Source organism: Oryzias latipes, chromosome 5, assembly GCF_002234675.1.
Source record: "Oryzias latipes chromosome 5, ASM223467v1".
Lineage (NCBI taxonomy): Eukaryota > Metazoa > Chordata > Actinopteri > Beloniformes > Adrianichthyidae > Oryzias > Oryzias latipes.
In genome coordinates, this window is record NC_019863.2 from 9,040,908 (window position 1) to 9,064,808 (window position 23,901).

At 43.2% G+C, this 23,901-nt stretch overlaps 2 protein-coding genes across 8 annotated transcripts in view; one reads left to right on the forward strand and one right to left on the reverse strand.

Annotated features, from left to right (window-relative positions):
- kcnab2 (potassium voltage-gated channel subfamily A regulatory beta subunit 2) overlaps positions 1-16,382 on the forward strand; it is a 95,037-nt gene extending 78,655 nt beyond the window's left edge. For all 6 annotated transcript variants that reach the window (XM_011474830.3, XM_011474832.3, XM_011474831.3 and 3 more), the window contains 10 exons: positions 1,395-1,439; positions 1,898-1,942; positions 2,197-2,240; positions 2,502-2,588; positions 4,206-4,291; positions 4,452-4,572; positions 6,929-7,023; positions 7,999-8,119; positions 9,947-10,035; positions 12,614-16,382. In XM_011474830.3, coding sequence (XP_011473132.1) covers positions 1,395-1,439; positions 1,898-1,942; positions 2,197-2,240; positions 2,502-2,588; positions 4,206-4,291; positions 4,452-4,572; positions 6,929-7,023; positions 7,999-8,119; positions 9,947-10,035; positions 12,614-12,703 — 823 coding nt within the window. In that variant the 3' untranslated portion in view covers positions 12,704-16,382. The remainder of the gene's footprint in view (positions 1-1,394; positions 1,440-1,897; positions 1,943-2,196; positions 2,241-2,501; positions 2,589-4,205; positions 4,292-4,451; positions 4,573-6,928; positions 7,024-7,998; positions 8,120-9,946; positions 10,036-12,613) is intronic.
- A 1-nt stretch (position 16,383) lies between these two features.
- The window catches only part of megf6 (multiple EGF like domains 6), a 67,630-nt gene continuing 60,112 nt past the window's right edge, over positions 16,384-23,901 (reverse strand). For both annotated transcript variants that reach the window (XM_011474833.3, XM_020703144.2), the window contains 16 exons: positions 23,392-23,520; positions 23,187-23,315; positions 22,829-22,957; positions 22,619-22,747; positions 21,634-21,762; positions 21,412-21,540; positions 20,481-20,609; positions 20,226-20,357; positions 20,028-20,156; positions 19,816-19,944; positions 19,453-19,581; positions 19,237-19,365; positions 18,552-18,680; positions 18,339-18,467; positions 17,189-17,317; positions 16,384-16,904 (listed from right to left, as the gene is read on the reverse strand). In XM_011474833.3, coding sequence (XP_011473135.1) covers positions 16,840-16,904; positions 17,189-17,317; positions 18,339-18,467; positions 18,552-18,680; positions 19,237-19,365; positions 19,453-19,581; positions 19,816-19,944; positions 20,028-20,156; positions 20,226-20,357; positions 20,481-20,609; positions 21,412-21,540; positions 21,634-21,762; positions 22,619-22,747; positions 22,829-22,957; positions 23,187-23,315; positions 23,392-23,520 — 2,003 coding nt within the window. In that variant the 3' untranslated portion in view covers positions 16,384-16,839. The remainder of the gene's footprint in view (positions 16,905-17,188; positions 17,318-18,338; positions 18,468-18,551; positions 18,681-19,236; positions 19,366-19,452; positions 19,582-19,815; positions 19,945-20,027; positions 20,157-20,225; positions 20,358-20,480; positions 20,610-21,411; positions 21,541-21,633; positions 21,763-22,618; positions 22,748-22,828; positions 22,958-23,186; positions 23,316-23,391; positions 23,521-23,901) is intronic.

The window sequence follows — 23,901 nt, forward strand, 5'->3', positions numbered from 1 at the left end:
ACTATCCCTGTTTTTAGGAGTGAACTTATGCAAGGAGGAAAAAAGAAGGAAAACTGATTTTAAAAAGACAGAGAGAGGAGAGGCTTTCATTTTAGAGATTTTTTTTTTACATTAAAGTTCATTGTAACAGAAATGCAAAAAGACACAGGAAGCACAACTGGCTTGGAGGTTTTGCATGGGGGAAACTGCAGAGGAATACTGCAGTGTCCCTGGTTGTTATAAAGTTACAAGTGTCTTTGAGAAAGTTGAGACCGAAGGGTTTCCCCGTCAGACTGACATCAGCACCAACGCTCAGAACAGTGCTGCCCCGGTTATGCTGTGGCTTTAGTCTTTAGCCACTGGGTAGGAATGTGGCCTCGTCTGAGCTGGCATCTGGATAATGCTGTTCGGCTGGATAACTCCGATATCGCTCGCCATTTTTGTCACACCGCTAATGTTAGGTTGGGGTGGTTGGGGGCTGTAAGCAGATGGAAGATCGTGTAACAAGATGGGTGACGGGAAGTGGGGGAGGACTTGGTTCACGCCAGCGGTCCTGCCCACATCTCAGGGGCAAATTGAACTCCTGTCACTCTGCAGAAACTATGTCCTAGTAAACCACACAGGTATTATGACATTTTGGCTAAAAACAACATAATCATAATTCAAAGACCACTGGGGATGCTTTACACTAGATCAAAAGATGATTAGTCTTTTAAGGATTTAGTCAAAAATAGGAGAAAAAAGTGTAAAATGTGTGTGGCAACCATTTAGAAGGAAAAAAGAAAATATTTGTTCAAATGGGATCGGTCACACACTCTTAGTGTGTGATTGTGAAAAATCTCCACGTCTGTTTGTACAGCAGCATCCAGGCTCTGAGCGTTTCTCTCAGTCAGCATGTGTCAGTCAGATGACGCTCCAGCAGCTGCGGCGAGCTGTGAACTATGATGCTGTTAACCCAGTTTTACCACAGATGCATCGCTGCACCCGAAACCATCTCAAAACAAGCCGCGCTTGCTGCTGTTCTAAGTCTTTCTCATGAAACTGCAACCATGAGGCATCCCGGTATTTCTCAGAGTAAGAGGACCGCAGAGACATTAGACTGACATCTTTCTGCTCAGCCATAATGAGCCCCATGTTGAACATAATGTGGCTCATTAGCACTTCTTGGGCTGCTAATGAGCGACATAGTGGAGGCTTAACAGCACAGCTGGGTCCAGACCCCAATGACTCTGGCTACGCAGCCAATTTAACACCCACCTATACTGAACAGGTGCTCTTTTGCATGAAGCTCCCCTATGCATTAAACAGTGTGTGCAAAGTCAGACTGAAAATCAATGATCAGAGGGACGCCAGAAAATATGTCCCTTGCAGGATACTGTTCCATTTATCTTTCCTTGTGTTCATTTGCTTCACAGGGCGGAGGTGGTGCTCGGAAACATCATAAAAAAGAAAGGATGGAGGTAGGAGACATGCTTCCATTGGGTCAGGGTTGATTTTTTTTTTTTTTTTTTTGATTTCCGCCCCCTTCAGCGTTACTTATCTTCTGTCCTCTCAGTCCTGATGTATATCAGGTGGCTTTGTGTGTTTTGACCTGGAACAGGAAGGTTTTGAACACAATATTAATGTGGGCAGCTGTGTAATGCCCCCTTCAGAGACGCTGAATTATGAATGAACTTTAAGGCCTTGTGTCTTGTGAGTCCAGGATTGACATTTGCTGCTTGAATGCTATATTTTTAATGTCATTCCTCGCATTCGTTCAGCGGTGCCTTCACCCCTGACTGAGATGATCAGGTGATTGCTGAAGAAAATGGCTTCATTCTGAGATAGACTGTAATCAGTTTGGGCTCAGATATCATCATTTTTCTTTTTGAGCCTCTACTGTTTTTCATCCTAACAAATTGTCATTCTTCATTTTTAGACGTTCCAGTTTGGTGATCACAACAAAGCTCTTCTGGGGTGGAAAGTAAGTTTTTTTTGTGTGGCTGCCAAACAGAAAGCAAATCATTTGGTATGTCCCTAGACTTCTGTGATGCTCATGCACCTACTAACAATTTCATAGTTCACCCAAACTGATCAGTCGAGCTCTTTCTGCTGAGCAGAAGCATCTTTTGTGTGTCACAAAGACTGAGATGAAGTTCTGTCTGCACTGATGAGTGAGTGCGGTCAGACTTGAAATTTCTGGTTATTATGCAAATTCTGTGCTTTGGTTTTTTTCAGAGCTGAGACTGAAAGAGGCTTATCCCGAAAACACATTATTGAAGGTAAGGAGCAGCGCAGCATGCTTTGGGATTACATGTTGATGCTGTAACAACAAATAACTCTAATTAGCTGCTTTGGTTCGAGGGAATCAAAGCTGCGTCTTAATGTTTGATCTTCTCTTGAAATTATTAAAGCTGCTAAGAAAACTTTTGGGGACAATAATCCAGAGATTCCCCAGCCCTAATTTTAATTTTGCATTTCAGTATTGTTGCAGCTGTGACGGGATATTACAGCTGCTAACTTGGAGCATTGTTTTGTTATAGGTTTAAAAGCCTCACTAGAAAGACTGCAATTAGACTACGTGGACGTGGTTTTTGCCAACAGACCAGACCCCAACACACCTATGGAAGGTAACCCCTTGACCTGTTTCTGTGTCACCTTGATGTTGTTTTCTTTTTTCATTTCACAATCTTCTTCATATCTGTGACTACTCAACTGTAAGGAGGATGTAGAACTTTATAGTCCCTGTAGCATCTATTTTTAAAGGCTGCATGTTGTCTCCACCTCCACAGTAAGAACAGTGATAGACACTGATGCGGGAGACCTTTAAATGGCACAGGGCTAACCGTGTGTGGGCTTAGCTGGTGGCACAGTATCCATTTGCTGCGCTGGCAGAGGTACTTTTCAGGCTAAAGTTGAATCCAGGGTCACCGTTTGCCCTCGGTTTGATGCTTCGCTGGCTCTCTTGCAGTGTCTCCTTTGGTACAGGAATCCAATCTGTGGAAAAGTCAGTGGGTTTTTCTTTGCTTCTATGCTCTTTGACAGCTAAATGGTGTTTACTTATATAGCGCTTTTTTACCTTGATTTTAAGGACCATAGCACTTTAAAGTCACAGCCCCGTTCAATCAATGGATAGACACACAATCACGCACTGACAGCAGCTCCTATATCTTACATGACGCCAACCTGTAACCACCATGACTGTCTTGCCCAATGGCGCTTCAACACATGGGCAGGCAAAGCAATCTGCATCTGCAGCCGCCTCCAGCTACAAAGCTGGGTTTGTTGCACCGCTGATGTCGGGTTGGGGTTGTAAGTGGGAGAACGTGGAAACAGATGGGTGATGGGAAGTGGGGGTGGGCTTACTGCCACTGTGGACGGCCACAACTCAGAGGAGAATTTCTGATGAACCTCTGCCGCTCGGCAGAATCTATGTCCTAAGAAGCTTTTTCTGATTTTGGCTAAAAATGTCATAATCGTAATTAAAAGACCACTGGGAAGGCTTCTAATAAAGATCAAAATATGAGCCGTTGTTGCTTGGTACACACCTTTTTCTCCTCCATGCTCTTGTTTAGGAAGCCTTATCGTTATCATAACACATGTCTCAAACAGTAAATTTCATTTTAACTGACATCACAGGCGGAAATTACAGCTGGGTGATGTGAGATTTAAACATGATATCAAGCAAGTCAGACATGGCTGTAACTCCCTTATAAAAGATGCTCATCTTCAGAAACAATACCAGCAGAGGAATCTCGTTTACATTCACCCAAAACATTGAAGGTTGGTGGGGAAAAAAGCCTCTCTGACATACTTTGAACCCTCAGTGCTTAAAATACACAAGCTGTCATCCAGGATGTCAACTCACTTTGTGTGCGATTAAAGATTTTAACTGCTACGCGTATGGCTGTCATCTCCTGTTTACTCACGGGATCCCTTTTCATGTAACATGTTGCAGATCAAAAAAAAATAAAGGAAAAAATCTCTACACTGTGACTTCAGACAAGTTCTTATGAAATTTAAACATGAATATCATTCAAGTTGGCCTTGTTAAGATGTCGTCCTCATCAGGAGGCTCTGCTCTCTGATTAACATAATCAGCCTCCCCCTTCTCCCCTCCTCAATGGACGGGGCCGATTTGGCTTGCAAATGATTACAAATATGTCTCTTGTAAGATTAAAGAAAAACCGTATAATGCAGGTTGCAGCTCATGGTTACATGACGGTTTTGTGAATGTGCATTTGCAGAAACGGTTCGAGCAATGACGCATGTGATAAATCAGGGCATGGCCATGTACTGGGGAACGTCCCGCTGGAGCCCAATGGAAATCATGGTGAGAGATAGTGTGTTTCTGCAGAAAATTCTCCATATTTTTAACGCCAGCTTTGGGAAATTCAAGTAATAATGTCGGTTTCATTTTGTAGGGAAACCGTCATGTGACTCTATCCTTTTTAATAAAGCTTGACTGTTTATATTACTTTTTCTTTTTTTAGGAAGCGTATTCAGTGGCGCGGCAGTTCAACCAGATTCCTCCTATCTGTGAGCAAGCAGAGTACCACATGTTTCAGAGGGAGAAGGTGGAGGTGCAGCTCCCTGAGCTCTTCCATAAGATAGGTGAGTGGTGGTGCATGTGTGGCTCCATCTGGGAAACTCATCGCCTTAAGCAGCGATTTAAAAGACTACAGTTTTTTATCTCTCACCTTAATGAAAATCATGTTTTTGGTATATTTAACATGTTCTTGCAGCATTTTTCTCACGATGGACATTACTATATATATATAAAAAAAATTCAGAAACACCTAAATAACAACTACACACTATAAAGCATTAGTTAAGCAATAGCTGAGCATGAATAAACACTTAATAAATTATTTCCAAAGCATCACTCCTACTTTCTTAAGGGTAAGAAAGTAGCTTATATGTGTTGTTATTAATACTTTATTCTTGATTAAAAATAATTACTTTTTTGTGTATATTAAGGACATTTTAAGACTTCATTCATTAACTATTTAACATTTTAAAATTAGCTATTAATTGATTTACAAACCAATTTTTTTAGAGATGATTTTTTTAAGTCCTAAGTTTAATTTTCAGTGTAAGTAAATAATTAATGTCTTCATTTTCCTTATCTAAATGGCATCTGGCTCAAAACTGTAGAGCTGGATAGCTCCGATGTTTCTCACTGTTATTTTTATTTTTTTGCTATGCTAATGTTAGCTTGGGCCTGTGAGGCTGGAAGCTAGCAGGAGAGAGTGTAAACTAAGGGCTGATGGGAAATCAGCCAAGGATAACTTCTGCGCCAGCGGTCCCGCCCACAACTCAGAGGGGGCGGGGGCACACCCAGTAATTAGAAGTAATTGCATATTTTTAATTGAATTGAGATGGTTCTGTAACTGCAGCACATTACACAAAGAGAGTGAAAAGATATAATGATAAATATCATCTGTTGATATTTATAATAGATACCAACACAATACTTAATTTAAAAATTTAAAAATAAACTTAAAAAAACAACATACTTAGCACCAGTAACAGATGGAACTGACCTCATCCATACTGGCTTTCTTTTTTGACCCGTACACCTGTCGGGCTTTATTCAGAGCCCTCCATGTGATAAAGTTACTGCTACACATCTTACCTTCCCGCCGTCGATGACGTTTACAATCGCGACTTTTTCTCGTTGGTTTTACTCAGTCCCATTTTAGTTACATTTTTTTTTTTTTTTTTTTTTTTTTTTTTGGGACTAGTGAAACAAGTGTAAAATAACAAAATAAGACAAAAACGAGACTAAACTTGCAAAAAAACAAAAAAACAAAAAAACAAGAGAAAGACAAGTAAATTATATTAAAAAAAAAAAAAAAATTATATAAACACCAGTCCAAAAGGGAGTGAGATTTGAAGTGGATGGACAAGATGCAGAAAACACGTCAGCCTGAGGTCAAACAGAAGTCTAAATGACATTCACCAACGGATATTCTGCCCATGTCAGCTGTGCAATATTTTATTATTTCATAAGGATTTTATTTGTATGATTTTTGATCCGCTGTTGACATGAGGACGCTGTGGTCTTTAATGTATTATTTATTTTACTGGAAAAATGTTTATTAATATCATTATAATTCAAATCTATTTCTGTGTGCTGTATTCCTCTGTTTTGCTCTTTTTTGTTGGGAAGGTAATGGAACATTTACTCAAAGAACCATCTCTAAATAACTAGTTTGTAAATCATTTAACACCTAACTTAAAAATGTTAAGTAGTTAATGAATAAAGTCTTAAACTGTCATTAATAAACACATTATATTAATCATTTTTAATTTAGAATAAAGTATTTTATAACAGCACATATAAGCTATTTTGCTAATGCTTAATCGAGTTGGATTGATGCTCTATAAATGATTAAGTGTTTATTCATGTTTAACCATTGTTTCATAGTGTTTAGTTATTATAAAGTGTTGCCAAAAATTCAGATAAAAAATGCATTTCTTAATATTTATTTACTCAAATTGTCGTGGGTCAGGAGCAGAGGAAAAATGCAGTTGGAAAAAGCGTGCAACTGTGATGTAGAACCTCCAATCGGCAGGCCACAAGCTCCCTGCTCAGCTCCATTCTGATGCATCCACTTACAGAAAACTCGATCCATGTTCTTCTTCCTTGTCCGAGCTTACATCTGGTTCAGAACTGAACGGCTGGATAGCTTCAGTATTGTAAGCTAGCAGCAGAGAGTGTGAAGAAAGGGATGATGGGAAGTGTGGGGAGCCCTATGCTGCGCCAACAGTCCCGTCCAGCATTTAGAGGCAAATTTCTAATAAATGACTGCCGCTCTGCAGAAACTATGTCCAAGAAAACTACCTAGGCTTTTTTAGCTTTTGGCTAAAAACGGCATAACCATAACTAAAAGACCACTGGGAACACTTTTACAATTGATCAAAAGACGATTGGAGTGGGACTTTAAACTTTCTTTGTTTTCAGGTGTGGGGGCCATGACGTGGTCTCCACTGGCCTGTGGGATCATCTCAGGGAAATACGACGGCAGGGTTCCTCCTTTCTCTCGAGCGTCTCTGAAGGTAGACATGTCGCCCCCCCACACACACACACACACTTGATCTCACCTAACTCCAATCGTGTGTGTGCAGCCCCTCATCGTGCTGTACCCCCCCACACACTCACTGGTTGCTGGTCGTTTTCATTGTGCTTTTGTGTCTTTCAGGTTCTGTATCTGTGTACCTGTGTGTTTTCAGTGCCGTGCTGACCCCCTGTCTTCCTCTGCACCAGCACTGCTGTTTGACGCAGTTTGCCAGTCGGTTCCACCGAGAAGCGTTTTAGTGCGCAGAAGAGTTATGGCACGACATCAACCCAGATCTCATTTCTGCAATTAACATTAGCTGAAGCTGAACGATCAAAGTGAATCCTGTCACACGAGAGTCTTGTTTTCTCTCAGCGTGAGGAAGCCAAAAGCAGATTCTAATGATGAAAACAGGAAGCTGTTGTCAGAGTTTAAGTGAGAAAATATTCAGCCCCAGTGGACCTTTCTGCTGGAAAGGGACAGATCTTCCATTAGCTGCGATGCAATTATGTGTTTTGGAAATAAGCAGTACCGTTTGGCATCCAGCGTTCACTCCAAACACCTGACGATGTGCAGTGCTGTGTGTTATTGTGGTGAACTGGCATGATGTCTGTTTGTGGTTTTTGCATCTGTAACTCCCAGTTGGACCCTGTCTGGCTCTTGTGTTGGTGTTGTGCAGTTCTTTCTTGCCGTTTGGCTTCTTGTTGTCTGTGGATGTTTGTGGTTTCAGTCCTTGTCCGATGTGTTGCAAAAGGCTGTTCAGGATGCTGCTTGTTGTCAGACAGACTTCTTGTATTATAATTGTTTTGTTTTTTACTTCACAACATTTTTATAAAAAGAGGCTGGAGCTTTGTTCCCCGTGCTGAACAGGAGACAGAGTCACGTGTTTAAAAACAGGCCCTGGTGACACCGGCGCTGCAGAGCAGCAGTGTGAGCAGGGCTGTGTTTTTGAGCAGGTGTGCTGTGTTTTCGACAGGGCTACCAGTGGTTGAAGGACAAGATCTTGAGCGAGGAGGGCCGGCGTCAGCAGGCGAAGTTGAAAGAGCTGCAGGCAATCGCGGAGCGGCTGGGCTGCACTCTGCCCCAACTCGCCATCGGTACGCAGATACACTCTGCTGCTCTCTCTCTTTCTGTCTGTCTGTCCGTCCGTCCCTCTGGGGTCAGCGGCACGAAAGAATCCTGGAGCGTGAGCAACATCCTAAGCATAACATTACAAAAATGGCTGAAAAAGATTCTGTAAGGTGAGATTCAGTTTGAGCATGAACGCAGGGATTGCTAACAACATGCAGCATATGCAGGCTGGCGGTGTGGACATGAATCCAACAGCTCAGGGCATCCAAACAGCTTCCCAGAAATAAATCTAGTGGGCAACGCGTATTGATTTACTGCAGGGCAGCACAGCAGAAAGGTGCAAACCTTAAAGACAGTCAGCCCTGCGAGGGCCGTTATAGCAGTATACGCCAGCGACGCAGTGAATAAATCTTAAAGCAGATCCAATGTAGATTTTTTTTTTCACCGTCATTGTAAAACTAGTGTCATAAACTAGACTTCCCTGCACTTTAATGGGCAGCATGAGCTCGTCCAGCCTCAAAGACCCGCTCCAAGGAAAACTGGGCTTTTAACTTGTTCTTGTGGCAATTTTCTGATGATGGAGGACGAAGAAAATGAAGCATTTCTTTGTACATTTTTATTGAAATTGTGAACCAGGCACAGATGAAAAAATGAAGTTGGTAAAAGAGCTTTTTTGTTAAGTAGAAAATACGCTGAGCAACTCTAAAGGAAATTTCTGATGAACTCCTGCCGCTATGCAGGAACTGTGTCCTAGAAAACAGTTTTTTTTAATTTAGACTAAAAAGGCCTAATAACATAAGAACATTTTTTTTAAAATAGATTAAAATATTATTGGAGTGGGACTTTGAAGGAGCCGTGATCTGGAATAGGAGCAGCAGGACCATCAGCGCCACTGTGGCGTTACAGAGCTTGAAGCGGCAGGAGAAAAGCTTCCATTCTGGATTTAGACTGCGACTAGAGAGCAGGACGCGGTAATCTTACCTCTGAGAGGTTCTTCTTGTCTGGTGTGTTTCCAGAGTGTTCTCATTATGATGGATGTTTGTGTGGAATCGTAATCCCACTGTTTTTACCTCAACATTCACACTTTATTCCATAATCTGCTTACACCTGTGTTTTTTTCCCCCCGGTTGCATCCAGATGTATAAGATGATGCACAGCACAATGATTACAGCACAGCTCTAAGTGTGCATTTGTTCTCAGTCTGATTTCCAGCCCGTTTCTGAACAACTACGATCACACAACTTCAGTTTTGAGACACAATGTGTTCTCTGTGTCGGCTGCCACACTTGATTTTGAGCAGCGAGCATCCATCGTTAAGCTCTTCTGTCAGCATCATTCTGCAGTGTAGTTACTTCAATAGTGACAGGAACTCTGGCCTTCCATGACAAATGACGCCAGTCGGTTCAACGCAGTGAGGTGAGCAAAAAAGATCCGAGCTGGGGAGGAGGAGCCATTGGAGTTTCATGGCTCGTTGTTGTAAACAGATGAAGAAATGATCCGTGGAGACCTTTCTTCTCCGTGTGGAGGGTGTGTGGGGGGATTAAATGTAACAGTTCAGCCACAAAGTGAATGATTAAAGGTGAGTATGTGACACAGATTTCTATTGGAACCCTCCTGAATCCTATCATGCCTAGTTTTAAATAAGAAGACAGTCAGACGTTTTGGAGTGTTGTGAAATGAAGTTTTGGATCAGCATGTCTGCCAGCACTGTGACTGGAAGGCATCCTCTTTTTAGGTCAAGTTCATCTGATGATTTCTTCTTCTCTCGAGCGTTTTTTTTTTTTGTCACAAAGAGTTCCGTGCTTGTTGTCACTACGGTGGGGGTGTCATTTCTGTTTCCCGCTCTCCTGCAGCGTGGTGTCTACGGAATGAAGGGGTGAGCTCTGTGCTTTTAGGGGCGTCCAACACCGACCAGCTGATGGAGAACATCGGAGCGATACAGGTGAGGCTTCGGAAGGAGCAAGTGAAGAATAAAATGTGTCCCCGGGCGCGTAACAGCCCTGTTCTGCCCCCGAACGCAGCTGTGTAGTTCAGCGCTACATGCTCGGCTGCTTCACTGTCCCACGTTAATAAGGTCAGAGAAGCATCCATCGTCGGGGGGGATTGGAGTCGAGCTCCCGGGCTCTTCTTCCTGTGCTGATAAGACGTGCTCTTTAATGGGCTTCTTGGATGGCTGCTGGTGACGTCCTTTCCTCACATCTTAACTGGTCCCCGCAGTAATCAGCATCTCCACTTTCCACTGTTTGAATTTTCTGTTTTGGGATTTTTCTTTTTGGCTGCACAACAGGTCTGCTTGTTTGATGTTTCCCCTCCAAAATGCTAAGTTCACATTTTTCAAAGGTCTCTGCTGTTTTCTGATATTTTAGAATGGCCACCCTAAAGTAGGCCACAGCCCCCGTCCCTTCCCCCCTCAGAGCAGGTTTTCCGTTTCCTCAGGAATTAAATTAAGATTACTTGTTTCATTCACTGCCTCCATTACTATACCCTTTGTTGCAGTCATTGAAGCATTGATTTCCATTATTATTTTGGGAGCAATAAAAAATAAAATCATTTATACGATGAAAAATAATTAAAAAAAGGCATATAATAAATGTGTATAAATGTTCTGTGAGGGCTGGGTTTAAAAAACAAATATTAATAATAATGGAGATGGATGCAGCTTCACTTTTAAAAACTACACTGCAAAAAGAGGTAGCCTAGAAGAAAATGACTAAAAAGTAGCAAAACGCAGCAAGTCCTTTTTACCTAATAAATTCTATAATGAAATATAAAAATCTAGAAACAAGGAGTTCCACAAAAATGTTTAAAAAGGGAAAAATAAGCTAAAAAAACAACTGACAGAATGACTTCAAATTGGATCTTATACAACCCCAGAATAAGTCCTTATTTTGCTACTTCTATGCAAATGCTTTGTATTTTGGGGGGGTTTTCTGCACCTAATTGTTGTTCATTTTGAATATAGTGACAAAAAAAACGAATTTAATAAGTAGAAATGGTTTATTTTAGAAAAAAACAAGCAAAATGGAAACAGATCTTAGTATAAGTTGGCCTATCTCAATAAATCCTCATGAAATCATGAAAAACTAGCACTTATTCTTAGAAGGTCTACATTATTGTTTCTTAAAAAATATCTCTCGATGTCTTTTGAACTTTTCCTGAATCAAACAAGTTGAGTTTTGAAAACCTGATGAGGTTTACAATGCACCATAAACATCATTATTTTATGGTTTAAGGCTTGGATGTAACAAAGCATTGGGGTGATGAAAATCACATGCTGATGATAACTTACATCGTTTAGAAAAAGAGGTCAGAGGGGCAAAAAATAGCCTAAATGATAATTCTATTCAAACTACGCAAATAAAATCCGCTTTCAGGGAAATATGAAAGTGATGAATATGTTTGCTGAATGATAAAACTGGTGCTTTGAAACACACACACGTTATTTATGGACTGCAGAAGAATGAGTGTTTCTCCCCCACAACAAATGAACTCTGCACAGAAAACCACGCCCACTCCCCCCCCTTTGTTGATGAGCTGCCAAAACATCCTTTCCTCACTTTGTCTTGCCGCTTTAGTCCCGATGAGCGGGCCCGTTATCAAAAACATTCATTACTGCTCTGGAGATGACTGGAGCGCATTGTGACAGACTATTCATCCCCTGTTTGTCAATATGTAGGACTTTTTTCCCACTGCAAATGCCATTTTAACCTGCTACTTCTATTCCTTTATCAGGTTTTCAATTGTTTTTCTTTCCTTCTGTAGCTTTTTTATTTGACATTTTTCCCCGTCCCGCCCTTCTTTACATGATAAAAAGCCAGTTTGCTCTGTAATCGATCAATAACAAATGCGAGACTGAACTAAATGCCCCCCTCTCCCACCCTCAGCATTAGCTGCCTTCTGTTTCCTGATATTTTAGTGCTTCTTATCAGAAAACCTGTTAAAGACCCACTCCTGTGAAAATTCTGCTTTTGGTGTTTTTAACATGATCTTGTAGCAGTTGTCTCAGGATGGAGGACATACATGAACAGCATAGCATTTCTGAGTGCGCCTTTATTCTAATCGTAGTGGATCAGATGGAAAAATGCAGCTGGACAAAGCTTGTAGTTGTTACGTACAAACGACAGTCAGCCGGCCAGAGGCTCCCTGCTCCACTCGATTCCGATGCATCCACTTGAAAACAATTAGATCCATCAATGTCTTTGTTTTTTTCTCGTCAGAGCTGGTATCTGACTCAAATTCATAAAGCTGTGAACAGTCCCAATATTGTTGATAGTATAAACAAAAAGGGAAATGACTCCACCCCAATGGTCCCGCCTACAACTTAAATGTGAATTTCTAATAAACTCCCGCCACTCTGCAGAAACTATGTCTTAGAAATCGACAGGCATAATCATGATTTAAAGACTTCTGGGAAAGCTTTGAAAATAGATCAAAAGACGATGGGAGTGGGACTCTACACCAATAGTGATGTTGACCGCATTCATATGTTTGGAATCTAAATGCATCTGTTGTGTTTGTAGGTTCTTCCCAAGCTGTCGTCGTCCATCACGCACGAGGTGGACAGCATCCTGGGGAACAAACCGTACAGTAAAAAGGACTACCGCTCCTAACGCGCGGCTCGGCGCCGCCCCGCCCGGCCTGCAGCTGCAGGGCCCCACCTTTGCCTGATCCTCTCTTTGCTTGAGCTTTTACTGAGTGAGACCCTGGCGCATGAGTCTGGCCCCACCAAGGCCACGCAGGGCACCTCATTTAGAGTTACAAGGATAAGTTGAGAAAAGGGTGGGGGGGGCAGTAGTCACCTCCACAGAGCGAGGACGGGATAAACAAAGAAAGACGGACAGCAGTAAAAGAGGTTAGGGAAATGCGCTCATACGTAAATCAGTTATACATTCAATCCTGCTGAACATATGTTAAAACCCATAGAGAATAATTAGAAAATCATTTTAAAAAAGTGTTAAAAAAAGAATAAATAAGCACACGCTTGCTTGGCAGCCAGATTTCTATTTTTTGTTTCTCAGTTATTTTCTAAAACGGAATGCAGCTAAAGAGAAGTTCATAGAGTTTGAATAAATGAGAAAATACTGTTGCACATGTACCTTATGCATTCGTTCCTGAGACGCTGGGACAGGCGTCCAGGTTCCTGTGAGAGTCGGTGTTGTCGACATAACCAGCCCAGTCTGGGCTTCAAATATCAGCACTTTAGTACTTACTGTCAGTATCGGGGGTTGGGGGGTAGAGAGGATGGGTCTTAATGTAATCTTATCTCACAGCCATTGCACTATAGAATCACGTCGCCTCCTGACGGTTCCCTCGCTTCGTCCTCCCTCTGCGTTTTCACTGGCAGCGCGTCTCCCGCTTCTCCTGCTGAACCAGGAAGGCGAGAACTCAACAGGAATGGCTGCCCCCTGCTGGCGAGAAAGTCCCCTGCAGTGATGGAGCTTGAGCTCGGGCAAAAAAGCTCTGCCACTGACAGCCGCATTTGAGTTTCCCTGCTTCACTGTGTTCCCCAGTGCGCCGGCCGTCCCCCTGAGGAGCTGCGGTGCAGGGAGTGATCCGTCCTCACCCGAACCCCTCCTTGATCAAGTTTTGTTCAAGAATTTTGCCTTATTTGCAGTTGGATCAGACTGTGCTTCGGGCTTTGGTGTAGAGGAGCAGCGCGGCAGCTCAGGGAATGAAGCCGGCGGTTTCAAGCGTTGTTAGCGGTCAGGAAGTTGTGCTCTGTTGTCTTGTCTCATGTGGGGTGGGGGGTGGGGGTGGGTGGGGGGCAGCATCTCTTAAGCGTGGCTAGAGCCAAAGATATTTGACTTCTTTATCTGTATTCGCTGACACCCTCTGGCATTTTACGACCACTTCCTGCATCATAGAAAGCATCTTGAAGCATGTGCAGCCCAGCTTCTTACACATCTTTGTTATAGACTGTACTCCACACATATTTATATATATAAATATAAATACATATATATATATATCTTGACCTAACCAAGCTCTTTTAGCGGTTAAGAAAAAAGAAAATCCTTCATATGCAGAACGCATAGGACAGCTTTAGGATCGGTAAGGTTTGTTTCAGGCAGCAAGACTGTGATGCCCCCCCTGCATCATTCTTTGTCCTTTGGGTGCTCTCTTACTGTGATTTAAGCACAAGTGGATAGCATGTGGACCATCCTCTCAGCATGGACCTTCTTCACCCAGCCTACAGTACCAATAGGATGCTTCTCAGCGTTCTAACACATGTACGAAAAGTTGATAAACTGATGAAATTAGGATCAGGAGCGGTGGAATCATCAAAAGTGAAGGTCACTGTGCGCGATTTGAGGGGTCCGATGATACTCGTAGGTTACTTTGACAGCAGCAGAATCACTAAAGGTCTGTGCTGCTGCTCCTGTGTGTGTGTGTGTGTGTATTAGACTAAGACCCCCTCTTACCCTGCTGTGTTATTTTTTAATTCCCTGTGTTTTTATGTGCCTGAAAAAAGAATCAAACAAGCTTTGTCTGTGAAGTTCATACTGAGATGCAGGGAGCGGAGAAAAAGTCTGAGATTTGAAGGGAATACAGGAAGTTTACTAAATCTTAAGAAGGGAAACTTCTTATTTTCTGTCTTGCAAGAAAAATAATCTTATCAAGAAAGTGTTTCAACATCACAATTATCTTAGTTTGAGAAAACGTGTTGGTGACTAGATTTTTTTCTTAAAAAAGATTTTTCTTACCCCAACAGCAGATTATTATTATTTTTTTTTTACTTTTTATTTTCTTCTCTTTTTTTTTTGAGAATTTTTTCAGCGTAGGGGGTGGGAAGCTCAGTCGTTCCTGCTGTAAAGTGAAAGGTGACTGAAAGGGCACTTTCTGCTGAGGACGACAGTGAGTTTAGCTCAGACCGCAGCCCGTCAGCTTGATCCTGCAGTAACAGAATCCAAAAGCGGGTTACTCTTGTGTTTCTGAACACAGATCAGAGCTGCACCATTAGCTGGTCTATAGAGCTAACATGCAGACTTAGCAAAAAAAATGAGGATACTTTTTTAACTCTCTCACATTGAAGATGTCTGAGATAAATGTCAAACCACCACAGTGTTAGTCAGAAGCTGCAGCCGGGCTAACCCTTTCTTTAAATGACTGATTTGGACGCTGTTTTTGACCGACAGCATCAGCGCAATCTCCGTCTGAGTTAGACCCCGATTAAAGTACTCAATATAAATTAATGAGCTCTTCTTCCCAGGTTAATTGGTTTCTCTAAAATGTCCCGTGTGAATGAGGTGTGAATGTGAGTGTGTATGGGTGTGTGATTGTGGCTCTGCGACAGACTGGCGACCTGTCCAGGGTGTCCCCCTGCCTTCGCCTACGGGTGGCCGGGATAGGCCCCAGCAGCCCCATGACCCCGAAAGAGACAAAACGGCTTAGAAGATGGATGAATGAATTCTTCTTTGGCATTTTCTCTGACAAACTGCTTCGTTTCGCTGCAGATTGTCGAAAAATGATTTTAGTCTGTCATCTCGTTTTCATTGTCATGTCGGGATAATGACATCTACTATCTCGTTATCACAAAAAAGAAAGGATGGGAGGCTGTCTGCAGCTTCTGGACAAACCAACAAGGATGCACTATTTCCTTCCAAAGCAGCAGCTCCTGCTGTCAGATTTAGAGCCAGATGTGGGCCGTCAGCCTTCTGAAAGCAGAAACCGATGAACGTGTTTCCTAAATGCTCGGCGTTTCCCTTTGACTTGTGACACTGTGCGTTTCGTGAGGACATCAGTGTTTCTGTTCCCAATGTCCTGATCCGTTCAGGGATCCTGCGGTCTTAGTTGGTTGACCCGCATTGTCCCATTACATGTGTGTGTGTTTGGTGTCCTCACCTTTTAGGAGGGGTGAAAAAAAATGCTTTAAGAGGTCCTAAAACGGACCCACAGGCAGATCCAGGAGAATATATTTTTTTGTCATTTAGCTGTAGAGTTTAAAACCGCACCTGCCCCCTCCCAGAGGTCATAATGCATTTTTCTGTCAGTGTTGTATCCACGTTAATGCGGATAAAAAAAATAAAAGCAACCTGTTGGTGTGTATGAGGAATGCTGCGGTGCAGTGTTGTATGGAGTTCACTCTGCAGACAAACAGTGAGAGTCTGTACATATACTCTTGACCTTTGTACATATGTCGGGTTGTGATCACCTCTGCCTTTTTCTTTTCTGATTTCAAAATTCTTCTGCAGGCGTTGCTATTTGCACTGTGCTTGAATCTGAAGTTTAGACAGGATGTACAGATTTGATCTTCAATCAAAAGATAAAAACTAAGAATGACAAACCAAACTGGGAGCCGTCTCTTTATTTGTTTGTTTGTGGAGTGTTTGCAAAAAATATAAATATGAAGCCATTTACACTCAAAGAACAGTTAAAACTATAAACAGTCGTGAACTTTTGCACAATGTTCAGCTTCTTGGGGCTTGTACTGAGCTACAATCAGCTGTTCCTGGGAAGGAATGTACAGTAAAAAAGGGATCTGTACAGTAAAGCAGCATCAGCCTGGACAAAAAGGATCCTTATCAAACAGTGAGGCTGTTCGCTTTAAATACAGTTTGTTAAAGACAAAATTAACAAAGCGAGTGCAAAAACAAAAAGCAACAATGAGGCTGCACTCGTTCCCAGAACACCACGGTTCTGATGTGACAGGATCCCCCTGCAGTTCCCAGAGTCTGCTTCCATCAGTCTTCCAGGCGGCAGCACTTTCACTGAAACTTTCCAACTCCTCCCCGTCTCAGTTCTTCTGCTATAACGAGTTGTCGTGCGGTGAGTCCCCGTGGCGGCTCCCATGGGTGAAATGCGGAGGTCCCCCTGAGGAAGCGCACACACAGAGCTGTGAGTCCAGCTCAGCAAGCACAACACTCACATTCGATCAGGACCAAATCAGCTGCAAAGCCGAGTGCAGCGTCTGCAGTTCTGCCTCCCAGAAGGAAGCGCCACGCTGTCAGCACCTTTACTAGTTATTTACTCCCATTTCAACATGTCAGCAAGAAATGTCTCCTCTGCTCTGTGTGGAGGGAGGAAACTGTGTCGCCTGCGGTCCGCATGGATGCGGCGGTGAGGCGAGTCCCAGCGGGCTGTGCCCGGCTCCCTACCTTCTTGACAGGAGGGTCCGATCCAGCTGTGCGAGCAGCGACAGCGGCCGCTGCGGGGATCGCACTGCGCCTGGTTCTGGCACGTGCAGGTCTCTGAGCAGTCTGGCCCATAAAGATCGGCCCTGCAGTCTGACGGGGAAACACAGGAGATCACGGTTCAACGCCCAGCTCTGAACCGCCCTTGAAACAGCAGCCATGTGACGCAATCTCAACGTAAAAATCAGATTTTAGACAAACCTTAACAATGAAAAATACAAACTCAGCAGTTCCTTCAGCCAATCAACAGTCTGTGTAGCAAAACTGCAAAAGTCTCTTTGAGCAGTGAATATTTGGCCAGATAATTACAGACTTCAGGTCTGGTTCTTTTATTACATCTGAGATGTGGGATAAAGTGAGGAGGGAAATGGAAAGCATGATTGCTGCAGAAAAACTTCTTCCATCCTCGGACAGTAAAGATGAGAGGCGGATGTAAACACCGACAGCATTATTGGTCCCATTGAATCAAAAATCCTAATGCACCATTTTAAATAACAAGTCTGAGGAATTGGATGATGGGAGAATGTAGAAAACAATTTTTTATTCATTTATGAGAACTAATTTGGGGAAAAAAACTACAATTTATATAAATATTTTTAAAGTTTGGATTTTTTTTTGCTTAGGAAAGATATTTATTTATTCATTTGGTGAATTATTCCAAAATAGTCACGAGTTGCAACTTTTCTTTAATATTTTGCAGCTTTCTTGTTGACTGAAGAGAATTCCTCTTTTTCTTTTTACTGTTCCTTTTTATTCCTGTTGATGTTAGTTGGGTTAGTACTATTAGTTTTATTTTAGTAAAATAAAACACTATTACTAAATTAAAACAATGTTCTTCATAGACGAGAAGGAAAAACTGAATTTTAAATGCCAAAAACAGGTTGTTTGTTGCTTTAATTTGAGAAAAAAAAGACGTTAGATTATGGATTTCTGTAAAACCCTTGATAATTTGTGTTTCAGTTCTACAAAATACTTAATTAGGGCACAGTTGAAATGAATGTTTGTCGTGTAATAAAATCCTTTTAAGCGCTACTATCATCTAAAAATAAATTCTATTGTATTTTTTTCTTGAAAAGAAGGTTTTTTTTGTTTGCTTATGAAGAATGGAAAGTACCAATGTCACATCTGCGTCCCGTCTTCCCTGATGGGCAGATGCATCTCCCTGTCACAGGATCACACGGGGCAGCATCCTCGCAGTCACACACTTTGGCGCAGTCTTGACCGTAGCTGCCCTGCTCACACACTAAGTGGAAGGTTGAAAAGGTTTTTAAAATTTGAACCAAAAAAATAAAAAAACACCGCCAATCCCACTGAACCAGCGCCTGACCTCGGTGGCAGTGGCCTCCATGATATCCCGGAGGACAGATGCAGCGGCCCGACACGGGGTGACAGGAAGCGCCGTTCTCACAGTCACACTGCAGCTGACACAGCGCGCCGTGGAAACCAGGAGGGCAGGCTGACGGGGAGGAGGAGACAATTTGAGCTTAAAGGTTTTCCTGCTGTTTGTGAAAAAAACGTTTGAAACATTTAAACTGAGACAGTTTCTCTTTTTGTTCCGGGTGTAACTGGTTTTTAATTTAGCATTTAAAGGCTAAATTAAGGATATCTGGATAGAAATAACTTCTATTTAAAACATGTGCTCAATTTTAAAAGAAAACATTTAAAGGAATCAAACATGCTATGGATGATCTCTGTGCTTCTGAAGGGTTTCAGTAACGTCACTACTTTCTTTATGTTATTAATGCAGAAGGGATGCATTGCATACATTATATCTGGAGAAACTGCAAAGTATTTCCAGCTGCAGGATGTTGTCCACATTCATCATGATCAGAGAACACACATCCAGAGTTGAACTGACTCACTGATGCTCTGTGTTCAACAGCCTGTATCACAGAGGACGGACCAAAGGAACATTCTGTTTCCTCTGAATCAAAGAGGACGCCACCCACCATTATTGTTTTTGATCACGGTTTTTCTCCCCCTCACGTTTGTGACATGTGATCAGCCCTCACCGTGTTCACACAGGCCTCCGTAGTAACCTGGTCCACACCGACACGTCCCCGTCACTCTGTCACACGAGCCGTTGTTTTGACAGTTGCACTTCAGTGCGCAGTCGGCCCCAAACCGACCCGCTGGACACTCTGAGAGAGAACACATAATTCAGCCTCAAGCCTTTTTGTTCAGCCGTGACCGCACAGCAGACCTCATGCAGGAATCCCCGCGTTCACCTGTGTCGCAGTGTTCACCGGTCCATCCCAGAGCGCAGGTGCAGTTGCCGGTGGCAGAGTCACACACTCCTCCGTTGCTGCAGTTACAGAAGCTGGCACAGTCCGCCCCGAACCAGCCTGCAGGGCAGCCTGAGGCCAAACGCACACACACCTCATTAAACTGAGGGAAACAGCCACATGGAGGACTGTGAAGATGCATCATAAAAGCAAAAACTTTTACAGAAGGATATAAATTCAGAGTCCACTCATAAACAATATGGATTTTCTTGCTTCTCTCTTAGATGATCAGCAGAGGAGCCCCCCCGTTCTGAAATGAGCAGAAATCAGCTTCACAGTTGTGCTGCTCTGACACCCAGGCCTCACCCTGTCTGCAGTCCTTCCCCGTCTGTCCAGGGAGGCACACACACCGACCAGTGACCGGGTCACTCTGGGTTCCAACCCCACACAGCGCCACCTGGGCGCAGTGGAGCCCGTAACGCCCGGCTGGACACGCTGTGGTGGGAGAAAAACACGCACTCACCTGAGTCCACCGCCACTCAGACTCCGTCATTTTCAAAAGGTTGAGTCAGACTTACTGGTGTTGCAGTGCGGACCTATGAAGCCAGCGGGACATTCGCAGGCTCCGGTGAAAGGGTCACACTTGCCGCCGTTGTCGCACCGACAATCTTGTTTACAGTCGGGGCCGTAGCGGCCTTCGGCACAAACTGGAGACGGGGTCAGGTCATCAGAGTCATGCCTCCCTCACAGTGAGAGCGAGTGAGTGGGCTGCATACCATGCTCACACTTAAGACCATGAAAGCCTGGAGCGCAGTAACATGATCCAGACACCGGGTGGCAGAGCTGGTTCTTCTCTGAGCACCGGCACACCTGATTACAGTTTGGCCCAAAGGTTCCTGGAAGACAAGCTGACACACCAAGACGGCTTGTTTTTCCAATAGTCCGTGTATGAGCTTATGACAAAAATTAGGATGCTTTAAATGAAGCACAGGAAGCATCCCGCAGACACAAATGAGCTCAGCATGACTCACTCTTTTCACATCCACTGCCTGTGAATCCAGCAGGACAGCCGCACTGTCCAGAGACGTGATGGCAGGAAGCTCCCCGAGCGCAGATGCAGGGCCGTGAGCAGCGTTCGCCGTATGTACCCGGCAAACACGCTGGAGGACACGCAGACACACCGTTACTGACACAACTCCTGCATCCATCAGCTCCAGGGTACAAACGGCGTTCGTACACCTCAAGTTAAACTCAGAAAGATGTCGAGAGTTTGGGTCAACAGAGACCAGGTCATGCGTATAAAAGAAAAGACATCGTTAGGCTGATCCTACTGTAGTCTGGCTTTGTGAGCTTGTATTATAATCATGACATCCAAGGAAAAAACAAACACAAAGCTCTGATCCCAGAAGAAGATGGCTGTGACGGATTTGTGTTAGTTTTTGTCCGATTCAGCGTGCTATTTATTGTGGCAGAGTGGGACCTCACCGTGTTTGTTCAGACAGTTAACGTTCATAATTGAATTTCAGGTAAAGTAACACATATGGGCTCAGATAGTTTATTGTTATCTTGGCCTTTGGCTCACCCTGAAGCATTAAGGTATCACCTCCTTTTGATTTTGTTGATTAAATATATAGATATATCTATACATCTACATATATACACATCTATATATATATATATATATATATATATATATATATATATATATATATATATATATATATATATATATATATATATATATATAGACATACAGAGACAGAGATATAGAGAAAGAGAGCAGAGAGAGATAGGGCAGCACAATGTGAGGAAAACTCGCAAAATGCAATATTAGTGATCACTATTGCGATGACGATATGACTTGCGATACATGCAAGTCCTGCTGTTTCCTGCATGCTAACCCCATAAACCTGTGACGTAGTGAGAAAAGTTTAAAACTGCGTTTCATTGACAGGTCTGTACCTTTGTGGCAGTGTTTCCCCCTCCACCCTGGCAGACACTGGCACTCCCCAGTTACATGATGACAGGAAGCTCCATTCCCACAGTGACAGCGCTCCGTGCAGCCCACACCGAAGCGGCCGGCTCCACAGGCTGCTCAGGAAAATACAAATTAAGGCTTGTGACAACAACAACAACAACAAATTAGCACCATCAGATACTAAGCCAGCATTTGCTCGGACTCACCTTTCTCACAGCGCTCTCCCAGCCAGCCGGCGCTGCAGCTGCAGCGTCCTGTCCGTCTGTCACACTGACCGCCGTTCTCACATTCACATTGCTGCTGGCAGTCCGCCCCGAATCGTCCAGCTGCACACTCTGAGCGTGCAACCATGTGCACAAATACACAGGAATGAATACAGAACAACAGAAACAACAATCATGAGCTGTTCCTCCTACGGAAACTTTTCATTCTCCTCTTTTGATGGGCTGAAAAATCACAAGCTTGCATCCACAGGGTGAAAATTCTTGAAAGACTGAGGCCTAAGGAGGCCGACTGCAGTTATGCTTCAGCACTTACTGCCAGCAAATAATCAGACATAAAAATAACCAGGCAGCAAATTCAACTCAGATTGATCTCTTTCCTGAACAAACTACACTGCAGCGCTCTGCTCTACATGCCAACTCCAAGATTCAGGTACAGGCATTTCTCTGCTCTTCTCTTCAGATGAACCCACTTAATTATAGCATCACTAAATTACAGGTCACTGCAATTTAACCATTTATAAGTTAAACGTGTCCAAAAATGAGGTTTTGAACTCAGAACCTCTTTTCTGTTTTAGTCCTAAAGTCTTGTTATATTTAGAAATAATGTTTCAAGGTTTAACGCTGGAAATAAATCCTCAATTCCAAGTGTTGTAGAAAAGGGGGAGAAGAATACAAAGAAGTCAAATCCGTGCAGAGGCAATTTTCTTTTACTAAATAACTTAGTTTGTTGAAGTTGGACGCGAACACTGTATCTTTTTTTGTTTTTGTTTGTTTTCACCTTTAAAAAAAAAGACTTCTTTCCACAAACCAACTGACCTTCTTCAAACTGACTCCATTTTTAATATCCCAGATTTTAACTGTGGGTTTCTTTAGTGATAAGTTGATTTGAGAAAATACAAACATTAAACCTCCTTTTGAACCCGTTTCCTCTTCTGTTTCTGTCTGTTGAACGCAAACTGAGGCTTACCCAGCTCACAGGCCGCACCCATCCATCCACTGCTGCACACACATGCTCCATCCGTCTTGTTACAGGCAGCTCCGTTCTGGCACAAACAGCGCTGCTGACAGTCTGCGCCATAAAATCCAGCAGAGCATTCTGGGAGAAGAAAACTAATCTCAATCCTAAAACCTTTTTTCAACCTACAGCAGAGAGCGCCTCTTGACTCTGTTATTTTACCTTCTTGACAGTTGGGCCCGGTCCAACCAGGTGAGCACAGACACCCCCCGCTGGCCGGGTGGCAGATACCGCCATTTCTGCAGGAACAGCTTTGGTTACACGCCTCGCCATAGAATCCAGCTGGGCACGCTGCCATCAGACAGACAACAGTTACCTGCTTATGAACTCTGCTGATCAAAAGTGAAAACTCTAGTCTAGTTCCTGAAAAGTCATCCTGCATTGGAAAACAGATTTGGTGATTTCTCAAATGTTACCGAAGAGGGATTTCCTGCATAATTAAAACCCAGCAATTTTTATTTTGGATTACTAAAGGAAACTGTGAAAACTGTGGCGCTACCGTCTCTGAGCATAAACTCACTCAGGTTGCAGAACCGGCCGATCCAACCAGAAGGACAGGAGCACACGCCGCTGACGTGATCACAGCTCCCGCCGTTCTGACACAAACACCTCTGCTGGCAGTCCAGACCATAGAAACCCTGAGGACAAGCTGAACACCACAAACTGCATTTGACTGCATGGATGACGGAAGGTCTTCGGTCTTATGACAGTGGAGCTTTTCTTACGCTTTTCACAGAAGGTCCCTGTCCAGCCCGCCTTGCAGGTACAAGCTCCACTCACATGGTCACAAAGGGCGCCGTTTTTACACTGGCACTCATGATGACAGGTAGGACCAAACATTCCTGCTGGACATTCTGAATGAATAGCACACACAGGAGCACAATTGGAATTGGTTTATTTAAAGCAATCAAACAAAGATATATAGATATATATAGAGATATGTAACCCTTGTGCTATCTTAGATGACCTCACCCTTGCATTGACATGTTCTCCCTACCATGACAAAGGTGGATAAAGGTGGAAAGATTTCATGTAATCCATGGACACCAGTGAGGATCACAAATCGTTGAAGAAAAAAGGTTCAGAGCACTGTCTAGTAGGTCTAGATGACCCAACTCCCAATGTTCAAGTGCCTAGGATAGCACAAGGGATAGATATATATAGATATATATGTGTGTGTGTTTGTGAATAGATCAACAATTTATTTAACAAGCAATGTTTAGAGCAGGGGTCGG